The sequence below is a fragment of the Dasypus novemcinctus genome, chromosome 12, assembly GCF_030445035.2.
Source record: "Dasypus novemcinctus isolate mDasNov1 chromosome 12, mDasNov1.1.hap2, whole genome shotgun sequence".
NCBI lineage: Eukaryota > Metazoa > Chordata > Mammalia > Cingulata > Dasypodidae > Dasypus > Dasypus novemcinctus.
The window spans coordinates 97,692,700-97,705,939 of NC_080684.1; the positions used below are offsets into that span (position 1 = coordinate 97,692,700).

Genomic DNA, 13,240 nt, shown 5'->3' on the forward strand with positions numbered 1-13,240 from the left:
GGGATACACCATTATCTATCACCTCACCCAAGGCAGGGCCCAGCAGAGGACTTATCGGCATCTCCAGGAAGGAGCCTCTGCCCATTAATCACAGAAGACAGTTGGCACTTTCTCTGGTGAAAAGCGAGAGCCGAGAGCAGGGGTGGGCGCTCTGGAGAGGCTGGGAGCATGGGCTGGGCCTGGCATCCTGCCCCAGTTCCCCACCTGCTCACCTTGGACTTTGTGCCGCAGTTCCCTGTGTATCATGAGGATGCCCTGAGCATTAAAGTGCATGAAAAGCAAAAACCACAGATCCTGCCACAGAAGGCTCCGTAAACATAGATTCTTTCATTTGAACTGAAACTTTGGGAAGGAAAATGGGATAGAGGGGCAGGAACTGGGAGTGGGGGAGTGGGGGCTGCCGGTCATGCTGCACCCAGTAAGACGTGGGCGGGGCTCTGGCTGGGTCTTTTATTCTGGCGGGTGCTGCCCACTCAGTCAGACCTCAGGGAGGAGATGCTGAAGCCCCTCCATGCTCAGGTGGGCAGCTGGCTGTGCCCCAGCCTGTCATGGAGGCTGAACTGGTGCCCATCGGGGGCGTCACCTTGAATCCGTCTCTCTCAAAGGCCACAGTGAGCTGCAGAGGGAAGGAGGGTGTCAGGGAGGCTGGGCTCCCCTTCACATCCCCCGCCCCTTCCCCTTCGACCTCACCTTGGTCTCTGACCCTGAGTCAAAGTACAGGTGACTTTCCCGAAGCTCCTCCCCCCAGCTGCCAGTCCTCGAGTTGCAGGCAGGTGGACTCGCTGAAGCAAGGGTTGAAGTGTAGGCCCAGCTTCTCGGGGCCACAGCCCAGATTAATCACAAACCAGAGGGGGTGCCTAATAGGTGAGGTTCAGGGGCCAGAGCTGGGCAGAACAGCTTAGGACAAGGGAGTCGTGGCTGGAAGAGTCACTAAAGAAAGGCTGTGTTAATCAAGGTCTGTGGCCTAAAACAAGGGAGGTAACCAAGGCTCAGTCCTGGCCCTGGGGGATCACGTTCCATTAGGAGCATGGACCAAGGCTGTGGACAGGAGGAAAACTGAGAATTTTAGGATCTGAGGGTACCTGTCCCAGTGATCTGAATTGTCTTCAGGTATCTGAAACTGTTTGAGTTTCATTAAGGTGGTGAGCTCCCCGTCACTGCAGGTATGATTAAGAGATGTGGGACCTTGGCAGGAGCACTCCAGAGTCTGAGTAAGGAATCTGGGGTCCCTGAGAAAAGAGCTTTCTGTTTCATGGGGAGCCTTCATTCAGAGGACTCAGGCCATGAGCACCCCACATCTCTTTAGCTTTGGGGGACCCAAGTAGGAGAAAAGGATGACTTTTCTCTTGACTCTACCTGGGACATTCAGGATGAAAGGCTGAAGCGGGTCAGTCCCCAGAAATGCTGAAATCCCTCAGCTCACAGGCGCCCCCTGGAGGCGGCGCTCTGCCTCTGCTAGGCTCTGGGGCAGGGGGCCGAACACCATCGGTCAGCGCCCCCTGGAGGTCGGCCCTGGTTTAAGGTGCATGAACAGGTGGACCTCGGGGCTGGTCAATCTTTCCTGGTCCGGCCTTGCAGGGGAGGCCCCCGATCCACTGGGCGCCGGGCAGAGCTCCAGGAGCTTCTCCTCCTGCCCCTACAGTGGCTGCTGGGGCCAAGGAACAGAGACACGGCACAGCGTGAATGCTGAGGGCCCCAAACCCAGGTGCAGAGGTGAAGGCACGTCCTACTGTGAGAGGAGCCAGCAGGAGTGTGGGGTGACAGGCTGCCAGGATGTGGAAAAGCCCGCTTGGCCCGAGGTCTGGCCACCGAGGCTGCCTCCTGCACCCACCTGCTCCCCGTCCCCCAACTCACCGATGAGCATCTTTGGCAACATTGCCCTTGATCTTCAGTGTTGCCCCAACTTCATGGCCGTATTTGTAACCTCAAATGTCTCCTGGGAAATTAGGGCAGGGAGAGACGTTTTACCTGAGGCCCCTCAGAAGACCAATCTCACGTGGGCCTGGGCCCTTCAGCAGATGAAGCAGCTCCTGTCTCATTGTCCCCTGCCCAGGTGGGGACCCGAGCCGGGGAAGTGCTCCCCAAACTCCTGGGGAGGGAACGTCCAGAGCTCCAACCAAGGCCTCCCGCACCCCTGTCCTGCCCTAACTGCTTCGCTCCCAGCCACCCCACAGGCTGCATCTTGGTGCTCACTGTGCATTTGCGCCCCTGTTTCCGCAGGACGGGGCGGGGACTGGCTTTCAATGGAGCGTGAGCTTCCCAGGGCTGCGCTGGGGCCAAGGGAGGGTCTCCACGCAGGGCTGCAGAGCCCCTTCCCCACTTGGAGAGAAGGCCCATTGTTCACATCTGCAACTGGAGGCTGAGCAGTGATGGTATGGACCAGGCAGCAAATATATAGAGTAATTTCTTTTTTAAGATTTATTTATTATTTCTTTTCTTTTATTCCCGTCCCCCCCGCCCCCGCTCCAGTTGTCTGTTCTCTGTGTCTATCTGCTGCGTCTTCTTTGTTCATTTCTGTTGTTGTCAGCAGCATGGGAATCTGTGTCTCTTTTTGCCCCGTCATCTTGTTGTGTCAGCTCTACGAGTATGTGGCACCATTCCTGGGCAGGCTGCACTTTCTTTCGCACTGGGTGGCTCTCCTTACAGGGTACACTCCTTGCGCGTGAGGCTCCCCTACGCGGAGACTCTGCTGCGTGGCGAGACGCTCCTTGCGCGCATCAGTACTGTGCCTAGGCCAGCTCCACACGGGGACTTAGAGTAATGAGAGGTAGAACTTGTTCTTGTTTTAGGAGGACCCGGGGAAGGAACCAGGACCTGGTACATGGAAGCAGGTCCTCAAATACGAGCTACATCTCCTCCCCAATGAGAGTTGGTTTTTTCATTTCTTCGTATCTGTTTGCTTGGTCTTAGGAGGTACCAGGGATGACCCGAGGACCTCCTAAATGGAAGCACGTGCTCAACCCCTGAGCTACATCTGGTCCATGCAAACCATTTTTAAAGTCTGGGATTTCTGTTCAGTGACCAGCCCTATTCCCTGAGGAGCATAATCTGAGAGCCCTGAAGCAGCTCCCTGGACTGGGGCTCCTCCCAGTGCTTCAAGGACAGTGGCCGCAGGAGGATGCCCCCCACCCTGCAAAGCCGCCACCTTCCCAGGAAGGAGGACTGGGAGCTGCTCCTTTGCACAGGGGTAGGACGGCAGGACGTTGCCCGCCTCCCCCAGAGGCAACAAGTGTGAGAAGGTCAGAAAGAGGCGATGGTGGCAGGTGAGACAGGTGCCTGAGAGCAGGGCTCTGGAGCTCAGGACTTCACATTAGGGGTCAAGACTGTTTGCTGGGGGTGGGGAGGCTGCTCTGTGCCCTGTGGGATCTTTACGGCGCCCCTTGTCTCCACCCACTCAGTACCAGCAGCCACCCCCACCCCACCCCCGCCAGGCTGTACCAAACAAAAACCTCGCTCCAGCAGTGCCAGCTGTCCCCTGGGACTAAAATCTCACCAGGGCAGATTTACTGCCCTAAAACAAGTGGGATTGGGAAGTTGGAGTCGCAGCACTCAGATCTTAAAGAAATCGCCAGGTCTCAGTGCTGGGAGGGGCAGCCTGGATGAAGCTCTCAATCAGTCTCTAACTGCCAGACAAGGAACTGCACCGCTTGGAGATGCGGTTACCCAGTGAGGGTGATGACAGGACCTTCCAAAGGGGCAGACATGACTGGAGGGACGGACAGCAGTGGCCTGTGCCTGACACACAGCAGCACCTACCCCGCCTAAGATCGGGTGGCCTGGGTAGATCTGTCTCCCGACTCCTCCCAGTGCTTTATCTGCCCCACCCACACCCTCCCAAGATTCTGGGTGGGGAGCGACAGCTGGTGCTGGGTGCCTCCTGGGGTTCCTGGTGGAGATAGATGAACCCGATACCCCAGGATGGGGAAAGCTGAAACAGGTGACTCTGCACAAAGGGGTGTCGAATCCCTTGGAGGGTGCAGGACGGGCATCCTCTTTCCAACACTCAACAGGCACCTGGGCCAGGGGCTGTTCCCTGAAACTGCAGATGAGGCTCCCAGGTCCGCCATCACTCTTGGCTCAGGACAGCGCAGTGACAGTGCCCGGAGCCAGGGAGGCGGCTTGTTTGAAAGGCAGACACTCAGATAATACCTGGAAGCAGCCTCTGCCCCATGATCCACAGGACAGCTGGCACTTTCTCTGGTGAAGACGGGAGTCTTGAGGAGGGGTGGGCGCTCTTGAGAGGTTGGGACTATGGGCCGCGGTTTACATCCTGCCCCAGTTCCCCACCTGGTCATCCTATGGCTTTGTGCCTCAGTTTCCTCTGTATCATGTGGATGCCCTGAGCATTAAGTGCATGAAAAGCAAAAACCACAGACGCTGCCACAGAAAGGCTCCGTAAAGGCGGGTTCTTTTATTTGCTCTGAAACTTGGGGAAGGAAAGTGGGACCAGGGAGTGGGGGAGTGGGGGCTGCTGGTCATGGCGTGACTCAGGAAGATGTGGGTGGGGTTCTGGCTGGGCCTGTTATTCTGGCAGGTGCTGCCCACTCAGTCAAACTTCAGGGAGGAGATGCTGAACCCACCGTCTACTCTCAGGTAGGGCAGCTGGCAGAGGCCCAGCCTGTTAGGGAAGCTGAACTGGTGCCCATCTGGCAGCGTCACCTTGAATCCATCACTCTTAAAGGCCACAGTGACCTGCAGAGAGAAGGAAGGTGGCAAGGAGGCTGGGCTCCCCTTCACATCCTTCCAGGCCCCTTCCCCTTTGACCTCACCATGATCTCTGACCCTTGGGCAAAGTGAAGATGATCTTCCCGAAGCTCCTCGCCCCAGCTGCCTTCCCACGAGTTGCAGACAATGATGGCCTCGTCGTAGCGGGGGTTGAAGTGCAGGCCCAGCCTCTCGGGCCCACAGCCCAGATTAATCGCAAAGCTGCAGAGGGAGGGTAATAGGTGAAGTCAGGGGCCACCTCTGGGTAGAACAGCTTGGGGGCAGGGAGACCGGGCTGGAAGAATCACTAAAGAAGAGTTGTGTTAATCAAGGTCTCTGCCCTAAAACAAGGTGGTGATGGTCCTGAAACATTCACGATGAAACAGTGATAAAGATCAGTCCCCAGAAATGCTGAAATCCCTCAGCTCACAGGCGCCCCCTGGAGGAGGAGCTCTGCCTCTGCTGGGCTCTAGTGCAGGGGGGCGGACACCATCGGTCAGCGCCCCCTGGAGGTCGGCCCTGGTTTAACGTGCATGAACAGGTGGACATCGGGGCTGCTCAGTCTTTCCAGGTCGGGGCTTGGAGGGGAGGACCCGATCCACTGGGCGCCGGGCAGAGCTCCAGGAGCTTGTCCTCCTGCCCCTACAGTGGCTGCTGGGGCCAAGGAACAGAGACGTGGCACAGCGTGAATGCTGAGGGCCCCAAACCCAGGCGCGTAGCAGGGCTGTGGGGTGACAGGCTGCCAGGATGTGGAAAAGCCCGCTTGGCCCAAGGTCTGAGCACCGAGGCTGCCTCCTGCCCCCATCTGCTCCCCTTCCCCCAACTCACCGATCAGCATCTTTTGCAACTTTCCCCTTGAACTTGAGGGTGGTTCCCAACTTCACGGCCATATTGATAATCTCAAATGTCTCCTGGGCAGTTAGGGCAGAGAGAGACGTTGTGCTTGAGGCCCCTCAGAAGACCAATCCCACGTGGGCCTGGACCCTTCAGCAGATGAAGCAGCTCCTGTCTCACCGTCCCCCTGCCCAGGTGGGGACCCGAGTTGGGGAAGTGCTCCCCACACCTGCTGGGGAGGGAACGTCCAGAGCTCCAACCAAGGCCTCCCACACCCCTGTCCTGCCCTAACTGCTTTACTCCCAGGCACCACGACGGCCTGCATTTGGGGACTCAGTGGGGAAGAATCAGTTTACCCATCCAGAAATGGGTAGACTGCAGCCTGCCGGCCTCACAGTTTCCCTGAGCAGAACCCCAGAAGCAAGTTTGATTAGTTTGGGCACCAAAGTGTACCAGCAGAAAACAGACTGGACCTGAAAATCTACAAAATGCCACAAGACACGTGTCTGAACATGTTCCCTAAGTCCCTCTCCAAACCTCACTTCCCTCATCCTCCCACTGGCTCACTTCATCTAGTCATCCAAGAACAGTGGCCGAGCCCCTGCTGTGGGGCGTTTGGAGACACTGAGGCTGGGAGCAGCCTCCCGCAAGCCGGTGGGGACGACTCGAGATACTGTTGGCAAAGCCCCGAGCAGGGGGCCCAGCAGGACTGACGGCCACTGCGGGCGGCCTCACCGTGGTCCCTTGTCACTGTGCATTTGCTCCCTGTTTCTGCAGGACGGGGCGGGGACTGGCTTTCTATGGAGCGGGAGCTTCCCAGGGCTGCGCTGGGGCCAAGGAAGGGTCTCCACGCACGGCTGCAGAGCCCCTTCCCCACTTGGAGAGAAGGCCCATTGTTCACATCTGTGATGATGTGGACCAGGCACCAAAGATTTAGAGGAATTAGAGGCAGAATTTTTCCTTGTTTTAGGAGGTCCCGGGGAAGGAACCCAAGACCTCGTACATGGAAGTAGGCGCTCAAATACTGAGCTACATCTGCTCCCCAATGAGAGTTGGATTTTTCATTTATTTGTTTCTGTTTGGTTGGTTTTAGGAGGTACCAGGGATGAACCCAGGACCTCCTAAAAGGAAGCACGTGCTCAACCCCTGAGCTACCTCCTTCCCTGCAGACCATTTTTAAAGTCTGGGATTTCTGTTCAGTGACCAGCCCTATTCTCTGAGGAGCATAACCTGAGAGCCCTGAAGCAGCTCCCTGGACAGGGGCTCCTCCCAGTGCTTCAAGGACAGTGGCCACAGAGGATGCCCCCCAACCCCCAAAGCCACCACCTTCCCAGGAAGGAGGACTGGGAGCTGCTCCTTCGCACAGGGGTAGGACGGCAGGATGTTGCCCGCCTCCCCCAGAGGCAACAAGTGTGAGAAGGTCAGAAAGAGGCGATGGTGGCAGGTGAGACAGGTGCCTGGGAGCAGGGCTCTGGAGCTCGGGACTTCACATTTGGGTTCAGGACTCTGCTGGGGGTGGGGTCTGCTCTGTGCCCTGTGGGATCTTTACGGCGCCCCTGGCCTCTACCCACTCGGTACCATCAGCCACCCCCACCCCACCCCCGCCAGGCTGTGCCAACTAAAACCTCGCTCCAGCATTGCCGGATGTCCCTTGGGACCAAAATCTGCCCAGGACAGATTTACTGCCTTAGAGCAAGTGGGAGTGGGAGGCTGGAGGCGCAGCTCTCAGATCTGAGGGAAATCGCCAGGTCTCAGTGCTGGGAGGGGCAGCCTGGATTAAGCTCTCAGTCAGTCTCTTACTGCCAGACGAGGAACTGCACTGCCTGGAGATGCGGGTACCCAATGAGGGTGATGACGGAGTTTCCGAAGGGGCAGACATGACTGGAGGGACAGAAAGCAGTGGCCTGTGCCTGCCACAGAGCAGGGCCTGCCAAACCTAAGGAAGGGCGGCCTGGGAAGACCAGTCCCCGTCTCCTCCCAGGGTTTCCCTGCCCCGCCCACCAAGCCCCTTCCTGCAAGACAATCTGGGTGCAGGTGGGAGAGCGAGAGCTGGAGCTATGTTGCCTCCTGGGGTTGCCTGGCTGAGATAGATGACCCCGAGCCCCCAGGATGGACGGGGCTGCTGCAGGTGCCTCTGAACAAATAGGGCATCAGATCCTTTGGAGGGTGCAGGCCCTGCATTCTCTTTCCACTCAACAAATAGACTGCGGCCTGGGGTTGGGGAGGCAGAGCTGGGGGGGGGGGTGGAAGTGCACGGAGCTGTGGGCTGGGCTGGGTGCAGGCAGTGGGGTTGACTCCCAGCTCTGCCATGACTGGCTGGGTGACCTGGGGTTACCCCTGCCCCTTTCTGGGTCTCACTCACCATCTGTGATAGAAGGGATTTGGGCTCGGTGGTCTCTAGAGAAGAGCAGAAAGCAAAGGGGACAGGTGGGTGAAGAGTGGAAAGGAGAAGGTCCCTGGACCACAAGGTCCTCCTTGGTGGATGAGGGGACATCATACCATTCACACATGATCCTCTTGAGTCTAAGTCTCGGGTGGCACTGATGATCCCATTCCACAGATGGGAATCTGAGGTCCAGAGAGGGGCTGTGACTTACCAAGACGACACAGCAAGCTCTGGCAGGGCCTGGTTTGGAATCAAAGAACCAGGAGCCTCCAAGAGCATCCACTCCACCCCTGCAGTGTAGTTTCTCACTTGGGCTATTCCACCCCTAGCATCAGCGTCTGCCTTTTTAAAAAGCTCAGCAGACTTCAGTTTTTAGGATCCTGATGTCATGATTCTTACTGGTGAGAAAGTGAAGCTGGAGAGGGAAGGAGACGGGCTCCAGGCACAAGTAGGTGTCAGGGGAGGGGAGAACCCCGAAACTGAAGGGCCATGGAGGTGATGGGTCCCTCGTCCTGGCTGTACCGTAGGGAATCCAGGGCCCCAAGAGGAGCAGCGATGCTCTCCCCCAAAGCCACCCACCCTCTGATCCAGGCAAGGGCGTGGAGGAGGGGAGGGAGGTGGGCAGTGGGGTACGACGACCTCACCGACATGGCAGCGGCTCCTGGGGCAGCGTCCTGGGTCCTGCAGGCCAGTGCTCAGGGCCAGTGCTCGGGTGTCCCTTCAAAGACCAACTTATATCGTAAACCATTATCTATTACCTCGCCCAAGGCAGGGCTATACCTGTGATAGGAGGCGCAGCTGGGAGCCTTATCTGCAGTTCCAGGAAATAGCACTTGGCCCAGGTGCCTGGAAGCAGCCTCTGCCCCATAATCCCACAGAACAGTTGGCACTTTCTCTGGTGAAAAGAGAGATGTGAGGAGTAGCAGGCTCTCTGAAGTGGTTGAAAGCATGAGCTGGGCCTGGCATCCTACCCCAGTTCCACACCTGGTAATCCTAGGACCTTGTGCCTCAGTTTCCTCTTTATCATGAGGATGCCATGAACATTAAAGTGCATGAAAAGCAAAAACCACAGATCCTGTCACAGAAAGGCTCCATAAAGTTGGGTTTTTTTATTTACTCTGAAATTTGAGGAAGAAAAATGGGACCAGAGAGGCAGGAATTGGCAGTGGGGGAGTGGGGGCTGCTGGTCATGGCGTGACTCAGGAAGACATGGGTGGGGCTCTGGCTGGGCCTTTTATTCTGGCAGGTGCTGCCCACTCAGTCAGACCTCAGGGAGGAGATGCTGAAGCCCCTCCACGCTCAGGTAGGGCAGCTGGCAGAGGCCCAGCCTGTTAGGAAACATGAACTGGTGCCCATCGGGGGCGTCACCTTGAATCCGTCACTCTCAAGGGCGACACTGACCTGCAGAGAGAAGGAGGGTGTGGGGGGGGCTGGGCTCCACTTCACATCCTCCCAGGTGCCCTGACACCCCGGCCTCACCATGTTCTCTGACCCTGGGCAAAAGCACAGGTGATTTTCCTGATGCTCCTCCTCCCAGCTGCCATCCCAAGAGTCATAGACAATGGTGCACTCACCGAAGCAAGGGTTGAAGTGCAGGCCCAGCTTCTCGGGCCCCTTCCCGGAATAACCGCAAAGCTGCAGGGGGAGGGTAATAGGTGAGGGTCAGGGGCCACCGCTGGGCACAACAGCTTAGGTGCAGGGAGTCGCGCCTTGAAGAGTCACTAAAGAAATGTTGTGTTAATCAAGGTCTCTGCCCTAAAACAAGGGAGGTGACCATGTGGTCAGACCTGGCCCTCAGGGACCACGTTCCATTAGGAGCATGGACCAAGGCTGTTGACAGGAGGAAAACTGAAAATATTAGGATCTGATGGTACCTGTCCCGGTGATCTGAATTGTCTTCAAGTATCTGAAACCGTTTGAGTTTCGTTAAGGTGGTGAGCTCCCCGTCACTGCAGGTATGTTTCAGAGTTATGGGACCTTGGCAGGAGCACTCCAGAGTCTGGGTTAGGAATCTGTAGTCCCTGGGAGAAAGAGCTTTCTGTTTCGTGTGGAGCCTTCATTCAGAAGACTCAGGCCATGAGCACCCCACATTTCTGTAGCTTTGAGGGACCCAAGTAAGAGAAAAGGATGACTTTTCTCTTGACCCTACCTGGGACATTCAGGATGAAAGGCTGAAGTGTGGGTCAGTCCCCAGAAATGCTGAAATCCCTCAGCTCACAGGCGCCCCCTGGAGGCGGAGCTCTGCCTCTGCTGGGCTCTAGGGCAGGGGGGCGAACACCATCGCTCAGCGCCCCCTGGAGGTCGGCCCTGGTTTAACGTGCATGAACAGGTGGACATCGGGGCTGGTCAGTCCTTCCAGGTCGGGGCTTGCAGGGGAGGCCCCCGATCCACTGGGTGCCGGGCAGAGCTCCAGGAGCTTCTCCTCCTGCCCCTACAGTGGCTGCTGGGGCCAAGGAACAGAGACGTGGCTCAGCGTGAATTCTGAGGGCCCTAAACCCAGGTGCAGAGGTGAAGGCACGTCCTACCATGAGAGGAGCCAGCAGGGGTGTGGGGTGACAGGCTGCCAGGATGTGGAAAAGGCCGCTTGGCCCGAGGTCTGAGCACCGAGGCTGCCTCCTGCCGCACCTGCTCCCCTTCCCCCAACTCACCTACGAGGATTTTTGGCAATTTTGCACTTGATCTCCATGGTTGTCCCCAACTTCACGGCCACATTCATAATCTCACATGTCTCCTGGGCAGTTAGGGCAAAGAGAGACGTTGTACTTGAGGCCGCTCAGAAGACCAATCCCACGTGGGCCTGGGCCCTTCAGCAGATAAAGCAGCTCCTGTCTCACCGTCCCCTGCCCAGGGGGGGTCCCAAGCCAGGAAGTGCCCCCACACCTGCTGGGGAGGGAACGTCCAGAGCACTCCAACCAAGGCCTCCCGCACCCCTGTCCTGCCCTAACTGCTTCACTCCCAGCCACCCCACAGGCTGCACCTGGGGGCTCAGTGGGGAAGACTCAGTTTACCCATCCAGAAATGGGTAGCCTGCAGCCTGCTAGCCTCACAGTTCCCCTAAGCAGAACCCCAGAAGCAGGTTTGATTAGTTTGGAACCAAACTGTACCAGCAGAAAACAGACTGGACCTGAAAATCTACAAAATGCCACAAGACACGTGTCTGAACGTGTTCCCTAAGTCCCTCTCCAAACCTCACTTCCCTCATCCCCCCACTGGCTCACTTCATCTAGTCATCCAAGAACAGTGGCCGAGCCCCTGCTCCCTCAAGCCGGTGGGGACGACTCGAGATACTGTTGGCAAAGCCCCGAGCAGGGGCCCAGCAGGACTGACGGCCACTGCGGGCGGCCTCACCGTGGTCCCTTGTCACTGTCCATTTGCTCCCTGTTCCCGCAGGACGGGCCGGGGCCTGGCTCTCTATGGAGCGGGAGCTTCCCAGGGCTGCGCTGGGGCCAAGGGAGGTCTCCACGCAGGGCTGCAGAGCCCCTTCCCCACTTGGAGAGAAGGCCCATTGCTCACATCTGCAACTGGAGCCTGAGCAGTGATGATGTTGAGCAGGCTCCAAAGATTCAGAGTAACTTGTGGCAGAATTTTTTATTTTATTTTTTTATTTTAGGTAGTACTAGAGATAGAACCCAGGACATGGTGCTTGGACGCAGGTGCTCAAATACTGAGCTACATCTGGTTCCCGCAGACCATTTTTAAATTCTGGGATTTCTGTTCAGTGACCAGCCCTATTCTCTGAGGGACATAACCTGAGAGCCCTGAAGCAGCTCCCTGGACAGGGGCTCCTCCCAGTGCTTCATGGACAGTGGCCGCAGGAGGATGCCCCCCACCCCCCAGAGCCACCACCTTCCCAGGAAGGAGGACTGGGAGCTGCTCCTTCGCACAGGGGTAGGACGGCAGGATGTTGCCCGCCTCCCCCAGAGGCAACAAGTGTGAGAAGGTCAGAAAGAGGAGATGGTGGCAGGTGAGACAGGTGCCTGAGACAGGGCTCTGGAGCTCAGTACCCCACTCCGGGTACCAAGCTGTATTCGTCGGAGTTCTCTAGGGAAACAGAACCAACAAGAGACATCTGTCAATAGTATGCGATTCTATAAGAGTCTCTCACGCAGCCGTGGGGATGCACAAGTCATGGTTCTGCAGGCAGGCTGCGACCAGGGGCTGCAATGAAAGTCCAAGGAAGGTTCTTGATGAGTTCTGGGAGATGCGGCTGTCCAAAGACGAGTTGGGAAATTCTCTCCAAATGATTGGGTTGAGCGTCACTCTTGCCGATGACAATCTCCCTGATTAATGTAACTACAACCAGCTATCTATGATTTACCCCTGCAGTAAAGTCAATGGTGACTAAAGTCCATATATGCCCTTGTATTATACTTAGCCCAGTGCTTGCTTGACCATTGCCTTGATTGGACACATTTACCTGGCCGAATTGACACAATAGCCTAATGTTGGAAATTGAGGCACAGTGGCCTCACAAGGAGAGAGGTGCTGTCTCCATGGCTACGCTTGCAACCTAAGGAATACGGTAATTAAGAGTTCCCAGCAAACAAGATGAAGCTGTTAAAGGCTAAAAGAAAAGATGAGGCGGCGGATTTGGCCCAGTGGTTAGGGCGTCCGTCTACCACATGGGAGGTCCGCGGTGTTCAAACCCTGGGCCTCCTTGACCTGTGTGGAGCTGGCCCATGCGCAGTGCTGATGCGCGCAAGGAGTGCTGTGCCACGCTGGGGTGTCCCCCGCGTAGGGGAGCCCCATGTGCAAGGAGTGCACCCCGTAAGGAGCGCCGCCCAGCGCAAAACAAAGTGCAGCCTGCCCAGGAATGGCGCCGCACACAGACGGAGAGCTGACACAACAAGATGACGCAACAAAAAGAAACACAGATTCCCATGCCACTGACAACAACAGAAGCAGACAAAGAAGACACAGTAAATAGACACAGAGAACAGACAACGGGGGGTGGGAAGGGAAGGGGAGAGAAATAAATAAATAAATCTAAAAAGAAAAAAGAAAAGATGAGCACATACCTTTTGTAGTAAATAGAACACTTAGACTTTGTACCTTGAGATTAAGATTTTTTTAATTCCTTAGACTATGAGTAATGCTGATAGTTAACTGCAAGTTGCTGCTTATTCTCACATAGATGGGTATATAGAGAGCCCCTTGTAAACAGTAAGGTTGGCTCATGAGTCTGTGCTCTTAGATCCCCTGATCCCAGTCTTCTCTTTGTCTTTCATTCCCGATATCCATCGGCCGACATTCCGACAGCCTACCCATCACAGTCCAGCCCTTGTCAACTCTGCAACCACACACGTTACCTTAAAC

General features: G+C 56.6%; 1 protein-coding gene across 1 annotated transcript; it reads right to left on the reverse strand.

Annotated features, from left to right (window-relative positions):
* Positions 1 to 4,409: 4,409 nt before the first annotated feature.
* Positions 4,410 to 10,610, reverse strand: LOC101437497 (galectin-2-like). Its single transcript, XM_071218738.1, has 9 exons — positions 10,573 to 10,610; positions 9,799 to 9,830; positions 9,499 to 9,559; positions 9,293 to 9,325; positions 7,339 to 7,419; positions 5,719 to 5,767; positions 5,533 to 5,615; positions 4,770 to 4,926; positions 4,410 to 4,692 (listed from the first exon to the last, which is right to left on the reverse strand). The coding sequence occupies exons 1-9, from the start codon at positions 10,608 to 10,610 to the stop codon at positions 4,546 to 4,548; spliced, it is 681 nt and encodes a 226-aa protein (XP_071074839.1). The 3' UTR covers positions 4,410 to 4,545.
* Positions 10,611 to 13,240: the final 2,630 nt, after the last annotated feature.

What these genes read in the sequence shown, in the direction of transcription:
- LOC101437497 (XM_071218738.1), bottom strand. Translation starts at nt 10,610, where the DNA reads ATGGAGATCAAGTGCAAAATTGCCAAAAATCCTCGTAG. An exon ending in CCCACCTGGGCAGGGGGACG is followed by an intron (nt 5,616 to 5,718) that starts GTGAGACAGGAG and finishes CTAACTGCCCAG; the next exon opens with GAGACATTTGAGATTATCAA. An exon ending in GTTGCAAAAGATGCTGATCG is followed by an intron (nt 4,927 to 5,532) that starts GTGAGTTGGGGG and finishes CTCCCTCTGCAG; the next exon opens with CTTTGCGATTAATCTGGGCT.